The 25,887-nt window shown below is 41.7% G+C and overlaps 1 protein-coding gene across 5 annotated transcripts in view; it reads left to right on the forward strand.

Moving 5' to 3' along the window:
• The first annotated feature begins 8,006 nt into the window (after positions 1–8,006).
• The window catches only part of DUSP22 (dual specificity phosphatase 22), a 96,924-nt gene continuing 79,043 nt past the window's right edge, over positions 8,007–25,887 (forward strand). For 2 of the 5 annotated variants that reach the window (XM_081057319.1, XM_081057322.1), the window contains exon 1: positions 8,022–8,298. Coding sequence is in view for 3 of the 5 variants with exons in the window: in XM_081057321.1 (XP_080913447.1) it covers positions 8,278–8,298 (21 nt within the window). In the remaining 2 variants the exon portion in view is untranslated. Of the gene's footprint in view, positions 8,299–25,887 lie in introns of all 5 variants that reach the window. The other 3 variants (XM_081057321.1, XM_081057318.1, XM_081057320.1) reach the window with 3 other exon arrangements.

Raw genomic sequence — 25,887 nt, forward strand, 5'->3', positions numbered from 1 at the left:
ATAATTTGCTCTACCACTTGGACTTAAGAGTTGCTATCTTTATGTAGCCTTTATGCCTAGTATTACTTTCTATTGCTGACAACGTGACTGGAATGGGATTTGTAAGTAGCTCACATCATCATACTAGTGTTCAGTTGCGAATCTTGAGATATACTTATGGCCACATTTATTCCACATTTACTCCCTTCTCTTTGGGTCACTCCATTTTTATTTTTATTTTTTTTTAATTTTTGGTACTCCACCAGCTCTACCTGGAAGACTCTGTTTATTCATCTTTTGCTGTTACCTTCCCAAAACTTATTTCAGCACTTTATGAAAAATAACTGGTTGTTTAAAAAATTATTAAAGTAACATGCTTATAGCTATGACCTAACTGTGGTGGTATTTGCTTTCTCATAACAAATGTAGGAAAAATATTCATTTTAGAGAAATCAACATATTGTGATTTATGCAGTAAGATACTTAATTTAAGTCATCATGGGTTTCCTATATTTTCTTATGTAACTTGGCTTCATATTTTCTATTTGCATAACCCAGAGGCATCTGAAACTCAGTGTGTCCAGACAGTAATAATTTTCTGATTGAATTTTGTTTCCTACTGAGACACTGATATAGTGCCTTCTCTGTGAATTCCGTTAGCTGCTTTCCTCTCCTGTCCCCAACACTTAGCATACAGTATGGCAACCGTCTGACTCCATGCCCATGTTCCCTACGGAGCTTCACGTTCTTTGGGGGTAAAAACCATGCCTTTTTATTTTTTGTATCTTTAAGGCTTGTCCTGGTATCTGGTGTGTAATAGGTATTCAATGTTTGTGGTACAATATAATCATTGACTAACGTTCCTCTTACCCCAAGTTCCCCCATCACCCTCTTTCCAGTCTTAATTTAGATATCTAGTATATCACCTCTAGACGATATCACCTCTAGAAATAGCTTCCTAGTGGATCTCACTGTTCCCTATCTCTTCCACCTTCAGTACTAATGACAGGTTAATCTTTCCAACAGAAGATTAATCAGAGAGATGAGGCATTCAAGGCATCCACACTAAGCCTTACGCGCCCTTCGATTTCTCATTGTCCCACAATGCCTGTCAACACCAGGCACTTTCCAGCCTGGAACATACCTCTACTGCCAGCCTTTGTGCCACTGCTCACACACTTCCCTTCAGCTGATGCAGTTGTTGCCCCCCTTGCCTTCGGTTAGAATCTCATCCATCCTTCTCAGGATGGATGTACACAGTATTACCATATCACTGTTACTGACCAAACAAAAGCAGCTTGGGGTAGGAGCAGAATTTACAGGCCTGAAGGCTTTGAGCTGTGCTGAGGATTAACCTCGGAGCTGCCAAGTGGTGGGAAGGTAGGGCAATCCCAGGGGAGGTGCCTGGGTAATAAGGGGGGACTAAGACAGCAAATAATTTCTGATACTGTTCATCTGTGTGGCCCCAAGAAAATCATTTAATGTTTTGGTGCTTTAGTTGCCATGTGGCTTAGACTAGAATCTTATGAATCTAAGAATCCAAGGTGCTTCAAGTTATACAATTCAATTTTCTTCAATATATGCCAAATTTGATTTGCTGAATTACCTCATTACCAACAATCCATCTCCTGAGGCCAGGTATTCTTCAAGAAATGCAGGAGAAAATGTTTCCCAAAACTGACTATTTCCCAAACCTGTATGCATCTGTATGCATACAGACACACACCGCACACACACACACACGCACACGCACACACAGACAAACACACAGCTTTTATTTATTTGCAGCTTCTCTAAAGTTCAAAGGTTCCCTTGAAAATGGTACCTGTGAGAATCCCATAAAGGGCAAGGGGAGGGGCGGAGGGATGGTGAGAGCTAAGAAGCCACTAAAATCAGTTTTGGCTCATAAGCAAGAGCACATTGTGGTGCTGCCCTTATTCCATCTGGGCTTAAGGTACATGCATCACCCCCTACAACGCTTTTGGAAATGATACTTTATAAACCAAGAGTCCCAGGATGTGGCAAAAAAGACAGGCCAATCTTATACTCCTGACTCTAAATAACCAAAAGTGTACTTGAGATACACGACTGTGTATGTTTGAAAAGAGCTTTTATACCAGAAATACGGAAACATAAGGATGCTTGTTTTACAGAAAAGAAGAGCCAGCTGAGGCAGTTCTAAGAGTGCCCTCCTCTAACCTCCTAAAAACAAGTTTGACAAACTCAGAGTATGCCACATTACATGGAAATTATTTACGTGGAAGTCTCTCTTTCTCACTGACTTACAAATATTAATAAATGTGAGTTAAGTATGGGGGTCGTTTTGTTTATATTTCCGTATCCTCAGCTTCTGGCACAATGCCTAGAACATGACAGGCTTTCAATAAATGTTGGTTGAATGAATAAAAATGCCACCTCAGGGCTTGGAGATAGGGAATGTGCAAGGATGTCCAAGACCATGTTACTGCAGAGCAGTAACTGGGCTGAGGGACAGCCGATAGCGAGTGGATTGAATACGAGGAAGAAGATGATTGGTGCAAAAGTAACTGCGGTTTAAAAGATTAAAGATAATTGCAAAACCCACAATTACTTTTGTACCAACCTAAGAAAGAAAATGATCCTGGCCTGTTGTCTAGCCTGAGAAGCACTTATTTATGATGGTTTTCTCATAATTCACAGGGTTTTAATGATGAATGATTAATCAAAATAATGATAAATATTAAATGTAAAACCCAACAGTGTTAAATAATGACACCATATGTCATATGAAATGGACTTCCCCTCTCACAAGTGAAATTTCTCTTGGGACATTCCATGCTCTAAGGAAATCCCCTTCTCCCTGCAGACCCCTACTCAAACATTGTTAAATGTCTTCAGACCTAGTTTAATTTCTGTTTTACATGAAAGGGTGAAAAACAAAGAAAACTAACCAGTACAAAGTTCTTCACTAGGGAAGAACTCTAAGGGAACATTTAGCAGATGGGTGTTAGGCTCTCTGAGGGCTGCCCTTGCCCAATCATTTCTCAGAGCTGGGGCTTCCCTTGCCTTTTCCCCTTATGTCTTCACTTCTGGGCTGCCCCTTGGCCCTTGCAGGCATTTGAAGAAGCAGAAGTGTGCCTGAAAAGAGCAGCTGGCCATGCAGGTGTGGTAAATGCAGACAGATGGGATCCTCCAATCAGGGATACTTAGGGGCTATCCACTGTCCACGAGATTATAGGCCATGCGGTCATTATAAAGATTTGGAGACCATGAACATGACATATAGAAGGCCACTGGTAAAGGCTCCTGGGTATGTCTCTGTGCCTAGGTGAGTTAGGGTAAGAAAGCAAGGCACAAATTGTATCTTATACCAGTCCTGTCAGACCCAGATAAAATAAATAATATTCTATTGAGTCTAAAAAGATGTTAGCGGTTCAGATTTTGTCAGCTGTTTTGAGCTGGGATCATCAACCACAGGAAGTTTTGGTTTTTTTAAACCATGAAAAGTTTTGAAGGACCTGTTTGTTATCTCAGGTAGACTTTCCTTGACAGAGATAGGAAAGACCATTGGTCAAGTCAAACCATTCCAGACAAAAAAATAACCATAGCCCACCTGCAAGATGGGTGTTTATAAATCAGGAATGGCTTCTTAACCACAGTTCAAAGAACAACATGATGTCAAGGGCAGAGCTACAGGGTATAGGGCTCTGTCACCCCTAGCTCTGGCTGCAAATCAAGGGGCAGAGTCAGCAATACGGGAAAGTACTGTGTCTCTCTCACCAGAGCGCACAGCATCAGATTAGAAAACAAAGGAAACTTTGGTCACTCCTAGATAACTGAGCCATCCCACATGGAAATTGCATCGCTTTAGAAAAGTGAAGACAGGTAGATGCAGTGCTGATCGTGTACATGGCAAATAAAATGAACCATTTGTGAACCTTACCCCTGGACAAGTGCAACAACCTCCCATTGTGTTTTCTCTCCTTAATCAACAAACATCTGAATGTTTCCTCACATAGTATGAACTATTTGAGGTGCTGGATTCTCAGACTGATGACAACTGGCCCTGCCCTAATGAAGCTTACAACTTTGGAAACCAGGTATGATGACAATACACAAGCGTGTGTGATGACCTGTAGGCTGACAATAGCATCACCTCCCACCCAGTGTTTAGGAACCAGGGCTGCCTCACCTCTCCTTTGCCCAACAGTCTGCTCTGTAACCTGCCTAATAACTCCATTCCTCGTACACTGGTCTTGTGTCTGCCAGCCCTCCCAGAAACCTGCACACCGACAGGCTTTACTGACCCACAACCACATGCCTGCTATCACCTCTCCATTTCCCTCCTTCCAGATTCTCCAACCTCATCTCTCTGCTCTGCTCACCTACCTAGATATCTATTCTTCTTGCTGTTCTTCTATGACCCTACACTCTCCAGAAGTCTCTGCTTTGAGATTTCAGCTCCCCAAACCTCGTAAGTGGAAGGAGGCAACCAATTCATAATCAGAAGACTGCCTGGAGGGCTGGAAATAGGTGGGCTTTTAAAGGTTGAGGTCATTAAGGGGCCCATCTTCAAGGTCAGGCTGCTCTGCACAGCCTGAAGCAGTCAGCTGGTGTCCTCTTTCTGGACACTTCTGGAGAAACAGAAGATGTTTTGTGCTTTTGCTTTGGGATTTCTAGATCCCACCTCATTTCTGTGGCCCCACTGTACATATAAGAGTGGCAGGATGTGCATTTGGCTCTCCAAGGGCTGGGGACATTTCTGGTTGTCATGATTAAGAGGGGGTGCTCCTGGCATATAGTAGAGGCCAGGAATATTGCTAAGTATCTTACAATGCACAAGACAGCCCCACAACAACTAAATGATCCATCCCCAAATGTCAGCAGTGTCCAGGCTGAGAATCTCTGGATTACAGTATGTTCAAACGACCAAGGAAGATTACGTAACTACTTCTCACTTGAGCAGAAGTTTATCTCAACTCTCTGAAATTATCAATAACATCCCTAATGATCTGGCTGACTCTAATGGTTAAGCTTCTGCTTATGGGCTTTTATATACTTTCACCTTAAATTTCAAAGAATTGCTGACTAAATACACCACTAACCAGTTATCCTTAATCACACGGGTATGGACCAGCTGGTCCACGTGACCAATAGCCCTTCCTCACTGAGCACACATGAAGGCTTAATTGTTTGGGAGTTGTTGCCAAAATCTGTGGTGTTGGGTGTGTTGAGAGACAGAAAAATGGCACATATAAAAGTGGAAGTAAAAATGTTACATGGAGTAAAATTCCACTAGGCTTATGATGCCTTAAAAATGTTATGAGTGAGAGAATGAAAATAATAGATTCTACTTTAGATGTGAAGCATGCCATCTTTCTCTGGAGTTTCCTTCGTTTCCTTCTTTCCATAGTCAGGAGTTATAGAGAATAAAAGAAGGAAGAAATAAAGGAGTTTGCAAATGGGCAGCATATCTGTTCACCCTAAGGGCTGCACCCCAGCAAGAAGAATGAAAAGAGAGAAAACCAGGACATGTTGCCAAAGTAGATCAGACTTCCCCTTTTCCTTTTTAGCACAGAAACGCAAGACATGACAAACTGATAATTACTGTTATGATGAAGAGAGGTGGGGTCAGGTTCAAGGATAAGATAAAGGAGAGTGAAGGGAGATAAGAGTCTTTCATGGAGAAGTCCCAGCCAACCCCCCCACCCCCCCCACACACACGGATAAATTTTTAAAATCTGACTCTTCTGATTTGTTATATTAAAAGTGTCCCCTTTTCTCACTTAACCAAAAACAAACAAAAAAAGTGAGAATCTGAAATTGAGAATCTGGGCTCGTGAGTCTTGCAGGGCCATACTGAAAGTTAGTCAAGTGCCAGTTTTGATTGTTAGGGGACAGCCATAGCAGGTCTGGAGCCCAGGAGAGATTAAGTGGATGATCTGAGTTAGATAAATAAGTTTACAAGAAATAAATAAGAGAAAGGGCATATTCCAAACAAATGACAGAAAAATTTGGTACGGATTTCTCATTTACGGGCAAGTACCAACTTATAAGCTGGTTGTGCTTTTGAAAGTTTACCTGACTACTGGAAGTAACAATAACACAAGTAGAATGGAAGAAAATAGAAGTAGTTCATTGGCTGCTGGATGATTTTCAAAAATTCATAGTCCGATGCTTATTTTAAGGAGGAATAAAATGGTTCAGAAAAGTTGATCATCTTGCCCAAGATCAGTCTAAGATTTAGAAACAAAGGTCGGTCTTGGGATTCCCCAGGCAGTCCACTAATCATGGGGTTGTCTACACACAGGAAGGCAGTAAAAAAAAAAAAAAATGCTGTTGAGCAATGGGGTAAGAGGTGGGCTGCCCAGGTGACTGGGAGGCGGGAGGGAGAAGAGGAAGTGAAGGTGGTAGGGAAGTAATATTTCAGAAGTAAGGGGCAGGAAGGGTGATGCCTAGTCTGGGACCCATCCTACCTACAGTAGATAATTTGGGTGCACTCTGAGTGGGGGCTTCCTACGTGCAGGGATTTGGTACATGTTGTTGCCCAGAAGATACGGTATACAAGGAAAGAAATGACCAAGATGGAGTATGCAAGTTATTTTCAAACTGTTAGCATTCCTCAGAACCTCGTTGGTGTTTTCTCAGCCCCTTGAAATGCATTAATTTATTCAACATATATTTACTGAACCCCTATCTTGTGCCAGGTACTGTCCCAGGCCACATGGAGATATGACAGGCAAGGTCTGTTTCCTCTGGAGTTTGCTTTCTAGTGAGACAGATAAAAAGGAAGCAAGTAAATATGTCTGATTAGGTAAAGTGCTATGAAGAAAATAATACAGAATAAATATGACAGTGACTGGAGAATCTACTTTAGATTGTGTGGCCAGGAAAAGCCTCTTTGAGGAGATGACATCTGGTGACATGCAAAGGGCTAGGGTTGAGATGTCTACGTAGAGAGCACAGCCCACACAAAGGCCCAAATGCATGAGCAAGCCTGGTAGGTTCAAGGAACACCCAAAAGGCCAATGGGGGTGTAACTTGGTGAGTAAGGAGGGGAAATGAAAAAAGGTCATCAAGGGGCTGAGCTCAGCCACATCAAACTGATACACAAGTTCATTATTTATTAAGAACCTACTATGCGCAGGGCATAGTTGAAGATATAAAAATGAAATTGAGACACTCTATCTCAAGGATTCTGTGTCCAGGGAAGAAGGTAAGAGTTTCGTCAGTGACAGAATACTCAAAACACCTCTGCTACAGGTTAGAAAGTTTCACTCCGGACAGAATCGCAGTGCAGACAGTACTGTGTTGTTTAGCCAGGATAGGGGTTTCCAGGAGCAACTGTATGGACACCTGACATCCATGCACCGCGAGAGTCAGGTTGTAATGTAAAGCACGGACACACTAGACGTCCAAAGCCGCGGCACAAGGTCTGCGATCTGGCCGCTTGCTCCCCCAGGGTCGAGAGGTAGGGTCATTCCGGAGATGAGTCACCGAGCCCACCTTTCCGCACCGGGCGAGCCTTCTCGCTCTCCGTGGGTGGGGGAGGGCCGTAGGAATCCCCCACCCCGGCCTAAAACCGTCGCCTTCAGAAACCCCGGGCCGGAGCCGCGGTGATGAGCACCTGATTCACCGAGGCAGTCGGGGCAGGGCGGCGACTGCTCGGAACAGCCTCCGCCCCCACCGCCGAGTCGCCCCGAGGGAAAGGCCTGCGGGAGTTTTGGGGACGCTGACCCCCCGGGAGCCGGCCCGGGGCGCGCCGCCGCGGAGCAGGGCCGCCGCCTGCGCGACCCCGGGCCCCGCCCGGCTGCGGGGACGCGCGGGCTGCTAGCGCGGCGCCTGCGCTCTCGGGCCCTGGCCCGCCCCCGCGCGCGGCCGCCTCGGAGCCCGGGGCCCCCGCCCAGCCCCCGCCCAGCCCCCGCCCGCCGGCCGGGACCCTCGGTCCGCGTCCCCTCGGCCCCCGCCTGACGGCGAGCCGCGGGGTCCGCGTCGGGGGCGCGGGCGCCGCCCGGGAGCCCGACTGCAAGTCCCGGGAGGCGGCGGGGAGGGGCCGCGGGGCCGAGACGGCGCTGCCCGTGCGGGCGGGACCCGCAGGTCCGGGCGGGCGGCCGGAGAGCCCCGCCCCGGCCGGCTCCCTGGAGCTCGCCGAGGCGCCCCGGCGTCCCCGGGGACCCTGTTGTTGTTTGTGCTTGGAGCGCGGAATTCCCTGCGCCGCCTCCCCTGCGCCCCACCCGCGGCTCCTCCTCCGCTCGTAGCGCGCCATTAGGGAGCCTGCGACCTCATTGCCAGGGGTGCTCGAGTCCGCACGCAGCCGCCATGGGGAATGGGATGAACAAGGTAACGCGTCTTCCAGTCTTTGTGCTCCTCTGCCTCCGCGCTCCAGCGCTCCCCCCGCCCGGCGTTTGCTGGGCCGGGAAAGCCCCCGCGCCCGCCTCCCTGCTGCCCGGTCCTCCGGGACCTGGGCGTGGGAGGCGGGCGGAGGGGCAGGGGCGGGCAGCGGGCCTGCGGCGGGGCGCCAAGCCCGCGTTCCGGGGCGCCCCGCTGTGCCGCGGCTGAGAACCGTCGTGCCCTTCACAGGCGTTGACGGTTACTTGTTCTGCGGAAGCGTCGGCAGAGCTCCGAGCGCTGCGGTTTCTTTTTCTCCCCTCCCCTCCCCTCCCCTTCCAATCTGGGCTCGTAAAGGGTCACCACCCACATCATCAGTAAACAGCAGTAGATAGGTGTCTATTTTGTAGTTTCCTCTTTCTCTCCAGATTGTGTGTGTGTGTGTGTGCGCGCGCGCGCCCAGATTAGTTTTTCTCGTGGACAGAGAAGTTGACAGAGGCCTAAACCCTGAGGTGTTTTCACATACCTGGGGTTCAGTAGGTGGTGAGAGAACAGATTCAGAGCTGATGCAAACTGGTTTATGTGGCTTCTGCAATAAGGGCAACCTGTTGGCTGGCTGCTTGTGCTGATTATAACTTCTAGAAAATCCCTGTCGTTCTCTTCTTTGTCTCTGTTCTGGCCCCCACCCGCTGCTGTCTTTTCTCCAGAACCACCCTCCCCTCCGCTTACTAGGCTGAGGAATAGTCTTGTGTCTTTCCTGTCACTGGAAGGTACCAGATTCCAGCTCTTGGAGTTGAGAGTTGCCTGGGATGTGTATATTCAGGTCAACCACAAGGTTAAGGATTTTGTGATCTGGTAATGCTGGTTTAAAGGAAAGACTTAACAAACTTTTAAAAAACCCTCAGAAAAATAAGTTCATGGGTCTTTGAAATGGTCCTGGATCAGAGATTAGCTTCTGGTCTTCTGCTTCTCTTCATTGAATGCCACTCACCCACACCTCCACATACATTCATTCAGCTTTCAAATTCGGTGGGTGTAACAATGTGGCTTTCCTTCTCTATTGATTTGTCTCAGCACTGGGGTCTGCAGTGATTTGGTTCTTTCAGCTGGAGTATTAGACATGGGGTGGGGTGTCAGGAGTCGGGTGGGGAAGGAAAAGTGCAGTAGGACTAGTCCTGTGGACCTACTTAACTCTTTTCACCTGCCCACAGTGTGTTTCTTGTGTCCTGCAGACCCAGTTTATGAAAAAACTATTGTGTCTTTTAGGCCTGCCTATCTGAAGGTTTTTTGGTAACCAGAATTGTATTCATTGTATGTGGGGTGTTTTTGTTAGGGAAAGGGGTGTGGGGCTGTGTTCAAGTTTGGAAACAGACTAATTGTCTTTTGGATAAATACTTGCATTATGTCCCCATTAGTACTGGAATTTATCAGCACAATGAGCCTTCTGCTTTTTAAATGAAAACAGAACAGTAAAGCTGTTTTCACAAGTTTATGGGTTCTGTCTGCCTTCCCATTAATTGTGGTCATACCTCAGCTTTCCTTTGGTTCTTTCTACAGTTTGTTTTCGCTTATATTGTTCATTCTCCAACTCTTTCAACATTTAATTTATTATATTTATATTATAATTCAAAGAACATATTTCAAAATACAAATGATTGCCTAAGGGTTCAAAATTAATTTCAGGCTTTTCAGCAAAAGGAGTCATATTCATATCATAATTTTACTTTTCAAAAAAAGTAATAAATTTCTTGATGATGTTATTATCCTAACCATTTTATATTATAAGTAGAAACACTATCACCAATGTAGAAATGGAGAAACATATGTATAGACAGATTTAGAGATGTCACTAATAAAACAAATATTTATTGTTTACTTACTCCTGCAGGTGCTATGCCCACTGAGGGGTGGGATAAGAGTACATTGGTGAATGATGGGGACAAACGTCCTTCACAGCACCTTTAGTGTAGACCAGCAATTATCAAATAGAAAAATATGAGCCATATACTTAAATAAAAATTTTCTGGTAACCACATTAAAAAGAAACAGGTCAAATTAATTCTAGTAATGTATTTATTTAACTGAAATATATTCAGAATATTGTTATTTCAACATATAACCAATATATAAAATTATTCTTAGAATGGTTTACAGTTTTTTGTACTAAGTCTTCAAAGTCTGGTGTGTATTTTATACATAAATCACATCTCATTTGGGATTAGCCACATTTTCAGTACTCAGCATGTGGCTAATGACTATTGTATTATATGGGTGTGTGTGTGTGTGTGTGTGTGTGTGTGTGTGTGTGTGTGTGTGTGTGAGAGAGAGAGAGAGAGAGAGAGAGAGAGAGAGAGAGAGAGAGAGAGAGAGAGAGAGAGAGAGAACACAAGCACAGGATAGGGAGGAGTAAAGACTCCAGAGGATAAAATCAGCAATTTCAGGAGAGTAGGGTAAGTGAGTGTAATTCAACGCAGGACAAGATTATTAAGCTAAGATCAGAATGAATTGCTCAAAGTTACAAGGTTAGTTGGTGGCAGAGTAGATTGCTAGAAGCCAAAATTAAACGTCTCAACTAGAATTTGTTCATGTATTACTGTATGACTTGGCTTCATATTTTCCCCATCTGTCAAACAAAAGGAAGGGTTGATTTGCAGAATCAGTGGAATTATTATAAGGTGCTTAACCACAGAAGTGCTTTTGTAAGAACATTTATAAGAACGTACAATACCCTTAGAACTAAAAACGTAATTTACAGTATGTGTGTCCTGAGGTTACTGGGACAAGATTTCGTTTCAATCTCACTCAAGTTGGTCATCCTTGGCAAAAGAAAACTTAGGAACTAAACAATGCAGATTCCATTCTGACTGTTTTGAGTATGGCGGTTTTTACTTATATTTCATGCCCTTATGGAGGATCTTATCCATGTTCCAGTCTCCTGTGCACAGACGTCATACTCATCTCAGTTAGGTATATACAGTGTGTTAAAGAGAATATAAGGGAAAGAGGCTTCTGGATTCTGGCCAATCGAAGATGATGAAGAAATAGAGAAAGAACACAGCAGTTGTGATCTATTATTTTTTGAGCCTCATGTCATGTACCTACAGTTTATAAAATCTAAGCCTCACTGTATCCCCAGGAGGTCAGTCAGTCTGATCCTCTTTGTACAAATTGGGAAATGGAGACTTGGAGAGATTAAGTAGCATGACTAAGGTCCTAACGCTAGGAAGTGGCAGAACTGGGTTTGGAACCCAGTTCCCACTGATTTTAAAGATAGTAGAAGTCTTTCCTTTGAGCTAGGATGCCAGTTCATCCCAAGTGAGTTTTAAAGATGCTGTAAAATAACCTGAAAAATCTCCCCAGAGTTCCAGATTAACTGCAAAATAATAAAGCCACTTCCTCGCCTCCTTCATGTTTGACATTGATAAAGAGTAGGAGGGAAAGGCATGCAACTAAAATTATCATTTCATGGCTATCATCAATAAATCAACAAACAACAAATGCTGGCGTGGATGTGGAGAAAAGGGAACGCTAGTGCACTGTTGGTGGGATTGCAGATTAGTGCAGCCACTATGGAAAACAGTATGGAGGTATCTCAGGAATCTGAAAATGGAACTACCCTATGATCCAGTAATTCCACTCCTAGGCATCTACCCGGAGAAATCCAAAACTCCAATTCAAAAATCTGTATGAACTCCTATGTTTATTGCAGCACTTTACACAATAGCCAAGATATGGAAACAACCGAAATGCCCATCGGTAGATGACTGGATTAAGAAGCTATGGTACATTTATACAATGGAGTATTACGCAGCCATAAAGAAGAAAGAAATCTTATCATTTGCAGCAACATGGATGGATCTAGAGAACATTATGTTAAGTGAAATAAGTCAGAAAGAGAAAGACAAGTACCATATGATCTCACTTATATATGGAATCTAAAGAAAAGACTATGTGAATGAACTAATCAGAAACAGTTTTGGGGACACAAAGAAAAAACCGAGAGTTGTTAGATGGGTGTGTGTGGGGGGGGTGAAGGGATTTGGAAGCAGCTGGTAACCACAAGATGGCCTCAGGGTTTTTTTGAAAATTAATTTGGGGAAGGTATTCAATAATGTTGTAAAGATTTTGTTGGGTATCCGATGGACATGCGTCCTATTTGGGAGACCACCTCAGGGATACTGTGGATAACTGATCATGGCATTGTACACCAGAAGCTAAACATTAATGAATGCCAACTATAATTTTATATATATAATGTGATGGTTCAGTGTGAGGTCGGAGGGATAGTGGATGGGGGGAGGGGGGTTCACAGTGTGAGGGATATAAATGATGAACGTCTAAGTATTACCTTGTCTTGTACACCTGAAACTAATAAATAAATAAATAAATAAATAAATAAAAATTTAAAAAATAAATAAATAAATAAAATAAAATTATCATTTCATTGATCTTTGTGCAATTCCCAAGCAGAGCCTCTGAACTAGCCAAAGTTATCATCACTAATGAGTTTACAATGTGTCAGTGCACCTTCTGAACCTTCCCCACGCGGAACTCATCTGACCTTCACCCCAACCCCATGAAGTAGGTCCTGTTGTTTTTATAGGTGAGATGCACAGAGATTAAATGACTTGCCCAAAGTCACCCATCTGGTGAGTGGCATAGCAGAGCCTGGCCTCCAAGCCAGAAGGTCTGGTTCACAGCCATTAGTAGAGTGCCTCATTACGCTGCTACAAAGGTCAGTGTAGTCAACGTCTCTAGCAGGATTAGGGTTAAACTCACAGGCTACTGCCTGCAAAGGTCATGTTTTGGGAGAGCCTTTGAAAACTCCTAATTGACTCAAAGTTCTCTCAAGTGTCAAATCTCTTGGGGGAGGGCCTATAAAGAAAACTATCCTCATTGTCATCTTATTGGTCTCACTAAAAACAAAAATCCAGTTTCTCTAGCCAAGGATTTTGTCAGAGAAATCATCATCAAATGCTTCTTTTTTTTTTTTTTTTTTTTTTAAATGCTTCTTCATGTGCATGTTTTTGTCTTGATCAACCTGAACTAATGACGTAAAAGTGGGCTAAAGTGTTAACATTCTAGGGAGGGGTGTGAGGCCCTCTGGCACTGATGTCTTTTCCCCACTGATTCCAGGGTGGGTCCAGTTCACCCAGCACTCTGGTGGCCTCTTCCTTCATTGCTGCTCTGTGTTCTCTGAAAGCAGAAATGGATGCTGTCCCAGTATTTCATGGAAACTTTCTCATGCTCATGAGAGGCAAACACATTAATTGGTGCACCACTTTTCCATGAGAAGCCAACTATTGTGAAAGAAAGTGGGGCGGGACTGCCAGAAAGCCTGATTTGGGGTGTCTATACCACTCAGCTGCTTAATGGTGTGATCTTGAACAAGTCACTTAATGTTTCTGAGCTTCAATTTCTTTACCTCCCTTGATTCATAGAGATGATGGCTATCTTATCTAGTCTCCTTATGTGCTCTAAAATGAATATAATGATACCCCTCCCCCTCAGTTTCTCTTTTTTTTTTTCTTTCTTTAGTTAAAGTTTGTTGGGGTGACAATGGTTAGTAAAGTTACATAGATTTCAGGTGTACAATTCTAATACATCATCTATATCTCACATTTTGTGTTCACCACCCAGAGTCAGTTCTCTTTCCATCGCCATATATTTGATCCCATTTATTCTCATCTATCACACTCTCCCCCCTTTCCCTTTGATAACCACTAAACTATTGTCTATGTCTACAAGGTTTTGTTTCTTTATTTGTTGTCTTGTTCCTTTGTTGCTTTCAGTTTTATATTCCACATATCAGTGAAATCATATGGTTCTCAACATTTTTTGTCTGGCTTATTTCGCTTAGCATAATAATCTGAAATCCATCCATGTTGTCACAAATGGCACTATTTCATCTTTTCTTATGGCTGAGTAGTATTCCATTGTGTATATATACTACATCTTCTTTATCCATTCATCTATTGAAGGACATTTTGGTTGTTTCCAAGTCTTGGCTACCGTAAATAAAGCTGCAGTGAACATTGGAACACACGAGTCTTTATGTATAAATGTTTTCAGATTTTTTTGGTAGATACCCAGGAGAGCGATTGCTGGGTCATATGGTAATTCTATTCGTAATTTCTTGAGGAACCTTCACACTGCCTTCCATAGCGGCTGCACAATCTGTATTCCACCAACAGTGTATGAGGGTTCCTTTTTCTCCACAGCCTCTCCAACACTTATTATTTGTCTTGTTGATGAAAGCCATTCTAACTGGTATGAGGAGGTATCTCATTATGGTTTATTATTTGCATTTCTCTGCTGATTAGTGATGTTGAGCGTCTTTTCATATGTCTATTGGCCATTTGTATGTCCTCTTTGGAGAAATGTCTATTCAGGTCCTCTACTCATTTTTTAATTGGATTTTTTTGTTGTTGTTGACTTGTATGAGTTCCTTATGTATTTTGGATATTCGCCTATTATCAGAGGCATCGTTTGCAAAAATCTTCTCCAATTTGGTTGGTTGCCTCTTTATTTTGTTGATGGTTTCTTTTGCTGTGTAGAAGCTTTTTAGTTTGATATAGTCCCATTCATTTATTTTAGTTTTTACTTCCCTTGCCTTTGAGGTGAAATTCATAAAATGTTCTTTGAACTCAAGGTCCATTAAGTTTAGTACCTATGTTTTCTTCTATACAGTTTATTGTTTCAGGCCTTATGGTTAGGTCTTTGATCCATTTTCAATTAACTTTGAATTAACTTTCAATTAACTTTTCATTAACTTTGATCCAAGTTAATTTTGGTACATGGTGACAGATAGCAGTCTAGTTTCATTCTTTTGTATGTGGCTTTCCGATTCTCCCAGCATCATTTAATGAAGAGGCTGTCTTTTATCCATTGTATGCTTTTGGCTCCTTTGTCGAAAATTATCTGTCCATATTTATGTGGGTTAATATCTGGATTTTCAGTTCTATTCCATTGGTCTGTGTGTCTGTTTTTCTGCCAATACCGTACTGTTTTGATTATTGTTGCCCTGTAGTACAAGCTAAACTCAGGGAGTGTGATACCTCCAACATTGTTCTTTTTTCTTAGGATTTATTTGGCTATTTGGGGTCTTTGTGGTTCCAAACAAATCTGATGATTTTTTTGTTCTGCTTCTTTAAAAAATGCCATTGGGATTTTGATGGGGATTGCATTAAATGTATATATTGTTACAAATTGAACATCTATAACCCATCAAAGGCCTCTCTGCTCCTCACACAGAACAGCTAAGACACTCTTAGGAGGATTACTTGAAGGGGGGCAAACTAGGCAAGGGGGGGTAAAGGGAAGGGAGCGGAGTGGAGACGCGGTCTGCATCTGTGGCTGCGGAGATGCAGGGAGTCCTAGGACAGAACAGAGACCACAAGAGCTAAGAGGTGGGCTCTTTCCCTGCATCCCACAGCTGATCTCTCCTGCCTAGAGAGCAGGATATCCAGCCTTTGAGGGAGATGATCAACCTCAGATGAGACCTCCAGCTGGGCCCTAGGTCAGACAAAGGAAGTAAACACCATGCCTGGGCCCCTCCCCACACTCTCCCAATCCTACCCTTACCCTTCCAGAGACTCAAACTGCCCCCCCACAACTGAAGAGTAGTGTCAGATTACAGAGGAGCAATAGGGCTCAGGATCTGGGAAGACAGTTTGCAGCTGCTGTGACCCAGGGAAGAGTCTGGGAAGAGTGTGACACTGCTGGGCTGGGAGAGAGAAGACTCCTCCATCCCCAGCCCCCACCTTTTCTGACCTGCCTAGGGCAGGGCAATTACAACTTCGGAGACACTCCCAGGTGTCAGCAGCAAGTGGCAGAGGCAGCTCGGGGCTTTTAGCAGCTCAGAAATCTTGCGCCCTACACACACACACACACACACACACACACACACACACACACGGAAGACGTGCCCTAAGACTCAGGAGGCCTGTGCACAGGGCTGGCTGTGTTACCCTTAGTGCACATATGTGCATGCAAGAGCAGAAACTGCACTGACTTTGTGAAAAATACCATCCATGCCCCAGAGCCCCACTCATCTAGAACTGCAGTCCCAGGGTCACTCTGGGCACCAGGTGGCCGACTCTGCCTGCACAAGACGCAGAGGACTCTTTGGTACAGCAGAGGACAACCTGGGGATTACTTGGTGGGCTTAAGCCAAGACTGGCGCTGCTTGTTTTGTTCTGTTTTATTTTGTTTTTGTATTTTTGATATTTTTGCCTGTATTGAGTGTGGGTTAGCGATTGTTTTTACATGTGAGTGTATTTGATTTTTTCTTTGTTGTTGTTGTTCTTCTGCTTGGTGCTTTGCTTTGTTCTGAAATTGCCCTACAGGAGGGCCTAGCCCAAGAGGCACAAGATTCAGTACACCCAGAGGCCAACCCCAGACCAAACCAGAGTATTACTGGGTTTGACCTACAAATGACACACCCAGAATTCTCTACAGGCACACGAGCCCATAGGGACCAAGCCCAATTTGAGCTGTCAACCCTCACGCAGCACATCATCCACCATGGGCAGAGCCAAGTCTCACAACTAGTCAGCCTAGGAGTCAATCCCATCTACTGACCAGCCAAAAGCAATTAAAGCTCAACTTTAACAGGACAATATATATAACACAAGGGTCACCTTTGGAGCACATGCACAGGAGAATAGGGAAGTGGTGCAAGTCAAATATAAAGGACACATACTACATAAGATCACCCAGAAAAAACCAAGAACCCAGGGGTTCTATAACACATCGAAGCAAACACAGAGAGTCAGCCAGAATGGGGAAACAAAGAAACATGTTCCAAATAAAAGAACAGAAGAAACCTCCAGAAATGGAACCAAATGAAACAGAAGTAACCAACCTATCAGAAACATAATTCAGAACAGTGATCATAAGAATGTTTAAGGAGCTTAGTGATAACATAAAGAAGGATAGAGAAATCATAATGAACAACCAGTTAGAATTAAAGAACACAATAACTGAAATAAAGAACACACTTTGAAGGAATTACCAGCAGGTTACATGAGGCAGAGGATTGAATCAGCTTAGAAAACAAGTTAGCAGAGATCACCCAAACGGAACAACAAAAAGAAAAAAGAATTAAAAACAATGAAAATGGCTTAAGAGCCCTCTGGGATAACATCAAGCGCAACAACATGCGCATCATAGGAATACCAGAAGGTAAAAGAGGGAGCAAGGGATCGACAACATATGTGAAGTAATAATGACTGAAAACTTCCCTAACCTGGTGAAGGAAACTGACATATAAGCCCAGGAAGTGCAGACAGTTCCAACCAGGATAAACACAAACAGGTCCACACCAAGACACATTGTAGTTAAAATGGCAAAGGTTAACGACAAAGAGAGAATCCTAAAAGAAGCAAGAGAAAGACAGAGGGTTACATACAAGGGAACTCCTATAAGACTATCAAATGACTTTTCTACAGAAACATTGAAGGCCAGGAGGGAGTGGCAGGAGATACTCAAAGTGATGGAAAACAAAGGCCTATAACCTAGATTGCTTTATCCAGCAAGGCTATCATTTAAAATTGAAGGAGAGATAAAGAGCTTCCCAGAAAAGAATAAGCTAAAGGAATTTATTACCGCCAAGCCAGCATTGCAGGAAATATTAAAAGGGTTTCTGTAAGCAGAAGAAAGATGAAAACAATATAACTACAAATTTTAAAAATGGCAATAACTATGTACCTATCAATAATCACTTTAAATGTAAACGGATTAAATGTTCCAATCAAAAGACATAGGGTGGCTGAGTGGATAAGAAAGCAAGACCCTTGCTGTATAAAAGAGACTTGCCTCAGATCAAAAGACACACACAGGCTGAAAGTGAAGGGTTGGAGTAAGATATTTCATGCAAATGGAAATGATAAAAAAGCTGGAGTTGCAATACTTATATCTGACAAAATAGACTTTAAAATGAAGAATATATTAAAAGACAGAGATGGGCATTACATAATAATAAAGGGATTAATCCAACAAGAGGACATAACCCTAGTAAACTTCTATGCACCCAACATAGAAGCACCTAAATATATAAAAACAGATATTGACTGACATAAAGACAGAGCTCAACAGTAACACTATCATAGTAGGGGACTTCAACACACCTCTGACAATAAGGGTCAGGTCTTCCAGACAGAAAATCAATATGGAAACAACGGCCTTAAATGACACATTGGAGCAGTTGGGTTTAATCAATATTTTCAGAGCATTTCACCCCCAAACTGCAGAATACACATTCTTCTCAAGCGCACATGGAATATTTTTCAAGAAGAGCACATGATAGGCCATTAAACAAGTCTTGATAAATTTAAGAAAATTGAAATCATACCAATTGTCTACTCAGACTACAGTGCTATGAAATTAAAAGTCAGCTACAGGAAAAACACTGGAAGACACACAAACACATGGAGGCTGTATAACAAGTTACTAAGTAATGAATGGGCCAACAATGAGATCAAGGAAGAAATCAAAAGATATCTCGAGACAAATGAAAATGAAAACATGACAACCCAAATCTATGGGATGCAGTGAAAGCAGTCCTAACAGGGAAATTCATAGCAATGCAGGCCTACTTAAAGAAACAAGAAAAATCACTAATCAACAGTTTATCTTTACACTTAAGGGATCTGAAAAAAGAACAAAAATAAATGCAAATGGAGTACAAGGAAGGAGATAATAAGTCAAAAAAAAAATACAAAAGATCACTGAATCCAAGAGCTGGTTTTTAGAGAAGATAAACAAAATTGACAAACCTTTAGCCAGACTCATCCAGAGAAAGAGAGAGGACCCAAATTAATAAAATCAGACATGAAAGAGGAGAAGTGACAACGGACATCACAGAAATACAAAAAAAAAAATTAAGAAATTACTATGAACAGCGATATACCAACAAATTAGACAATCTGGAAAAAATGGACAATTTTCTAGAAGCATACAACCTTCCAAGGCTAACTCAAGAAGAAACGGATAACCTGAATAGACTGATTACCACCAAGGAAATTGAATCAGTAATCAACAAGCTCCCAACAAACAAAAGCCCTGGACCAGATGGCTTTACAGGTGAATTTTACAGAACATTCAAAAAAGAATTATGACCTATTCTCAAACTATTCCAAAAAAATCCAGAAGGAGGGAAGGCTCCCAAACGCTTTTTACAAGGCCACTATCACCCTCATCCCAAAATCAGACAAAGACATTACAAAAAAAAAGAAAACTACAAGCCGATATCCTTAATAAACATAGATGCAAAAATCCTCAACAAAATATTAACGAACAAAATTCAGCAATATATTAAAAAGTTCATACACCATGATCATGTGGGATTCATTCCTGGTATGCAAGGATGGTTCAACATCTGCAAATCAATTAATGTGATACACCACATTAACAGAATGAAAAATAAAAATCATATGATCATATCAATAGATGCAGAAAAAGCATTTGACAAAATCCAGCAACCATTTATGATAAAAACTCTTAAGAAAATGGGAATAGAGGGACCATCTCTCAACATGATAAAGGCCATATATGATAAACCCACAGCTATCATCATACTCAATGGGGAAAAGCTAAAACCATTCCCCTTAAGATCAGGAACAAGACAAGGCTGTCCACTTTCTCCACTCCTATTCAACATAGTGCTGGAAGTTCTGGCCACAGCAATCAGACAAGAAAAAGAAATAGAAGGCATCCAAATTGGAGAGGAGGAAGTCAAATTGTCATTATATGCAGATGACATGATACTGTATATAGAGAACCCTAAAGACTGTACCAAAAAACTATTAAAACTGATAAATGAATTTAGTAAAGTGGCAGGATACAAAATTAATATTCAGAAATCAGTTGCATTTGTATATACCAATAATAAAATAACAGAAGGAGAAATTAAGAAAATCCCATTTACAATTGCTTCGAAGACTATAAAATACCTAGGAATAAATTGAACCAAAGAAGTAAAAGACCCTGTACTCAGAAAATTATAAGATACTGAAGAGAGAAATTAAAGAAGATACAAATAAATAGAAACACACACCATGCTCATAGATAGGAAGAATTGATATCGTTAAAATGTCCATACTGCCTAATTCAACTCAATTCCTATCAAACTTCCAAGGACATTTTTTACAGAAATAGAACACATAATCCTAAAATTTATATGGAACCTTAGAAGACCCTGGACAGCCTCGGCAATCTTAAGAAATAAGAACAAAGTGGGAGATATCATGATACCTGACATAAAATTATACTACAAATTATATACAAATTATACTACAAGGCTACAGTAATCAAAACAGTATGGTAGTGGAATAAAACAGATACATAGATCAACAGAACAAAATAAGAGCCCAGAAATAAATCCATCCCTATATGTTAATTTAATTTACGACAATGGAAGCTAGAATTTACGGTGGGGTAAAGACAGTCTATTTAATAAATGGTGCTGGGAAACCTGGACTGACACATGCAAAAAAATGAAGCTGGAACACCTCCTTACATTATATACAAGAATGAATTCAAAATGGATTAAAGACTTAAATGTAAGATCTGAAACCATAAAACTCCTAGAAGAAAATATGGGAAGAATGTTTACAGACATTACCCAGAGTAAGACTTTTACTGATATAGTCCCTCAGGCAAGGGAAGTAAGAGAAGAAGTAAACATACGGGATTACATCAAACTAAAAAGTTTTTTCACAGTGAAGGAAATCGTCATTAAACCAAAAGGATCCTACTGAATGGGAGAAGATATTTGCCAATGATATATCCAATAAGGGATTAATATCCAAAATTTATTAAAAAACTCACTCAACTCCATAAAAACAACCAAATTAAAAAATGGGCAGAGGACATAAAGAGACATTTTTCTAAAGAGCACGTACAGATGGCAAACAAACTAATGAAAAAATGCTCAACCTCACTAATCATTAGAAAAATGCAAATAAAAACCACAATGAGATAACACCTCACCCCAGTCAAAATAGCTATCATCAATAAATCAACAAACAACAAGTGCTGGAGAGTTTGTGGAGAAAAGGGAATCCTGGTGCACTGTTGGTGGGATTGCAGATTGGTACAGCCACTGTGGAAAACAGTATGGAGGTATCTCAAAAAACTGAAAACAGAACTACCTTATGAACCAGCAATTCCAGTCATAGGTATGTCTCTGGAGAAATCCAAAACTCTAATTCAAAAAAATTTATGCACCCCTTTGTTTATTGCAGCACTATAGACAATAGCTAAGACATGGAAACAACTGAAATCCCATCGGTAGATGACTGGATTAAGAAACTGGTACATTTATACAATGGAGTATTACACAGCCCATAAAGAAGAATGAAATCTTACCATTTGCAACAACATGGATGGACCTAGAGAACATTATGCTAAGTGAAATAAGTCAGAGAGAGAAACACAAGTACCATATGATCTCACGTATATGTGGAATCTAAATAAAAGTATAAATGAATGAACTAATCAGAAACAGTCTCAGAGACACAGAGGAAAAACTGAGGGTTGCTAGATGGGAGGGAGGTGGGGATAAAGGACAGGGTGATGGGATTAGAAGGTACAATCGAAAACCACAAGATTGCCACAGAGATAGGTAAGTCAATATGGGGAATGTAATCAATAATGTTGTAAAGATTTTGTAGGGTATCTTGGACACTTGTCTTGTTAGGGAGACCACCTCAGGGATGATGTAGATGCCTGATCACTGCACTGTACACCTGAAGCTGAACAATAATGAATGTCAACTATAATTATACATATATATATATACACACACACACACACACACACACACATATATAGTTACTAGAAGTGGAGTACAGTATTAGGAATAGAGACTGGTAATGTAACTGCTGTATGCGATATCAGAGGGGTAATTGATTGGGGGAGGGAGGTTATCATTGTGTGAGGGATATAAATGTAAAATGTCTAACTAGTACATTGTTTTGTACACCTGAAACTATTTTTTAAAAAGTGGGGAAAAAAGAAAGAGGTACCCTAAATATTTTCTAATTAAAGATATGAGTTGGCCAGAAATAGAGTTAAATTCATGAAATGGAGAGACGATAGCAATGTTTATACAAACATTTTATATAATTAAATATTTACAAAATAGTTCTAAGTTCAAATAAAAGGACCCTTACTATGCCTATGAAAAAAAAATGTGTATGTTCCTTTGGGTAATGTGGCCATTTCAATTATGTTGATTCTTCTATTCTATGAACACGGAATGTCTTTCCATTTCTTTGTGTCTTCTTCAATTTCTTTTAGAAGTATCTTATTGTTTTTAGTGTATAGGTCTTTCACATCCTTGGTTAAGTTTATTCCTAGGTATTTTATTGTTTTTGGTGCAATTGCAAAAGGCATTGTTATTTTGTTGTTGTTTCTTTTTCTGAGATTTCCTCCCCTAGTTTCTACTCAGATTCTTGAGAGAAGCAAATGAAAATGTATTAGAAGACATTTTTGCAAACTGTAAAGTGCAAATCTGCACTGCTAACAGAGTTCTTGGATTTGTCTTATCAGTAGTTGTAATAATGGCATCTGCCTTGGACATGGTTGAGACCTGTTTTAGAATAGCTCTCTTCTGGTTAGGAAGATAAGGGAGTATTGTTGAGAAAGGAGTATAGTTCAATGGGGAAGGAGCAAGGGGATTATTCCCTTTAAGCATAGACCAGGTTTTCTTGGCCTGTGCAGTACTGACAGTTTGGGCTGCATCATTCTTGGTTGTGGGGGCTGACCTGTGCATTGTGGGAGAGGTAGCAGGATCTCAGGCCCCTCCCACTAAATACCAGAAACCGCCGCCCCACTGTGGCTACCAAAAACATGTCCAGGTATTGCCAGATGTCCCCTGGAGGGCAGACTCATCCTCCCTTGAGAAGCACTGGCTTAGGTCCTTTACTCAGAATCTCCTGAGGCCTGTGTGATCTAGAACTGAATCATTTCAAAAGGTGGAAGAGGGCCTTAAAGATGGAGAAGGACTGTTTCAGTGCGGTGAGGAGCTTAAAGGTCCGACATCCGTGTGCTCTTAGATGCTGTTGTTTCCCTGTGGCAGCACCTGACTTGGCTGCCTTCACAATTCATTCGTTTGTCCATTCACCCATTCATCAAATTACATTATTGAACACCTGCTATTGTCAAGACATAGGCTAGATCTTGTAATGGGAAATAAAATGTGAAAGACAAGAAGACCCTGGGACCCAAAGTGGTCCCGGGCAGGTTTCAGAGGGATCCCTCCGTGGGAGGTGAGCACTGGGAGTGGCACGGCTGTACAGTTGGGGCATGGGGCTGATGGACAGATGTCTCCATGATGGTGGTCTCTCTGTATTCTCTACACCACCCTCTGAATATTTTCTTTTCTCAACATTGCAGTTTTATTTCATATTGAAAGAACAGATGCTTAAGCCATCTAAGTGCACATAAGAGTATTCTCAGATTCTTCCTTTTATAAATGGAAACTGTTAAGTTTGTAGCCAACTGGCATTAAGAAGGTCTGTAACATTTAACCCTTCAGGGAACCCACCAAAGTTCTTCCCCTCACCCCTGGCTGTAAAAGTTCCTGACCTAGGTAGAATTATGAGCCCCGACCCCCGTTACCTTGTTACTGCTGCTTGATCAGGAATTTTCTCTCTCACCAGCTGTTTGGGTTATGGGTTCTTATGGCATACTGAAATATTAAGAGAAATGTTTAAAAAGTAAACTCAAAATATTTTCTGCTTTAGAAGCAGTATCCTTTTTGTGCTTAAGGGCTTTTTTTTGTTGCTGAGGGTTTGATCTGATGCATTGCTATGTGGCCAGTGTTGGTAAAGTGTGGGTGTGAAGGAAAAGCCAGCCACCATGGAGAATCTTAGCATGGTCTCAGAGTATGTCTGCAAGAGTCTACCTCTCATTATCTATCCCCAGACAGCCTTTTAACAGAAAGTAAGAATATTTATGACCAGCAGAGTGTCAGAGAGCATCTTCCTTTGCGGTTTGTGCTGTATTTCATCGCTGTTTGTTCAGTGATTGTCTCTTCATGTGCCAGACTCAGTGGCAGATTTTTGAGACACAGCAGGGAATAATGCAGACACACTCCCTGCTTGAAGTTCAATCAAAAAAGTAAGCAAATAAATGAAATTATTTTAGGTACTGATAATGTGATGAGAAAATAAAACAGGGTGATATGAAAGCACATGTTAAGGAGTTCAGTGGTCAGGAGCTGTCAGCTCCTGGAAGACCTAAGTGACGGAGCCACCTAGGTGAACGATGGGGGAGGACGTCCTGTGCAGAGGGAAAGAACAGTTGTTTCTGAGGCCCAGAGATGATCAGGACTAATTCTGAACTTGTTCTTTGAGAGTCTTAGCCCGTACTTATGTGGTATTTACAAACGTCTTTCCTTGATCTATCCCTCCTTTCTACTAGGTGGTGATTTCACTCGGGCTGTGTTCTTGCTTCTGGTTTGAGTTGGGACTCTGTGAATCACTGGTCAGTCATCCATGTTGTTCCCCATGAATCCTAGCTCTTCCCTGGACTCCTCCAGAAGCCAGTTTTCTGCTAGAAAATTATTTTGTTTCATTTCATTTTTCTTTGTATTTAGGGATTATTAGCAACAATAATATTGAGAAAGTCGGGTCAAACTTTTTGAGTTTAAGTTTGAATTAGGAAGCTGATTGGTGTATAGGTTTAAACATTCATGAGCTTTTTATACTCCTTGAAAACCAAAATGTAGTTTCTCTCTCTGCCAGTGGCCAATCCTCCAGCCTTCCTTCATCTTGTTTTGTAATTTTATATGGAAGAAACTGCAGAAACTGAGATTGAGCAATTTGCTATCCAGCTCTTGAAACTCTAGCTTACTCTTCTGGTCTGGAAAATGGAGTTAAAAGTTTACTGACACAATTCTGTCCTCTCTTTATATTACTCAAATATATTTTAAATGCACACAAAATGTGCATCTTAAATGATTTTTAGTAAGTGGACTTCTTGATTTTGGTAAGTTCATACCTCCACCAAGCCAGCACTCTGCTCCAGTGTCCCCTTCAGGGTGCTGGTCTCCAACACCAGCCCCAGTGCCATTGGCCTGGTGTCACTGGCTACGTACAGAAACCCAGCTAGGGCAGAAAGGGACAAAATTTGATCTCGCAGGCTTCACTCACCATTGTTTTTCACATGCTTTCCTTGCTTCACCTACTCCCATTCTATTCACATCGTTTATTTGTTCATTCATTCATTGAAAAAAATAATTTACTTGAGTGCCTACCAAACAAGGGAAAACCATTGGAGTTTGGAGAAAACATATTCGCAAATATGATGCAAACAGTAGAGGTCATATATTAGATGTCTCTGGTGATTCTCAGCCTGCAGATGTGTTTTATTTATCACAATACTTAATGTTGTCATTGTTTTAATGTAGTTGACAGGATTTGAAAATTGGGCTATTTCCCATAAAAGCTGGATGCTGAAACTGGAGGACCTGGCCTGCATCTCTGTGTCTTCACCTCCTTGGATGTGGGGAAGATTGGGGAAGGTGGTGGGCATGGGGCAGAGGCTGAAGATATAGACACCTCATTCCTTGAAGATCTCTCATGCTGAGAT

This window comes from Rhinolophus hipposideros, assembly GCF_964194185.1.
Source record: "Rhinolophus hipposideros genome assembly, chromosome: 8".
Lineage (NCBI taxonomy): Eukaryota > Metazoa > Chordata > Mammalia > Chiroptera > Rhinolophidae > Rhinolophus > Rhinolophus hipposideros.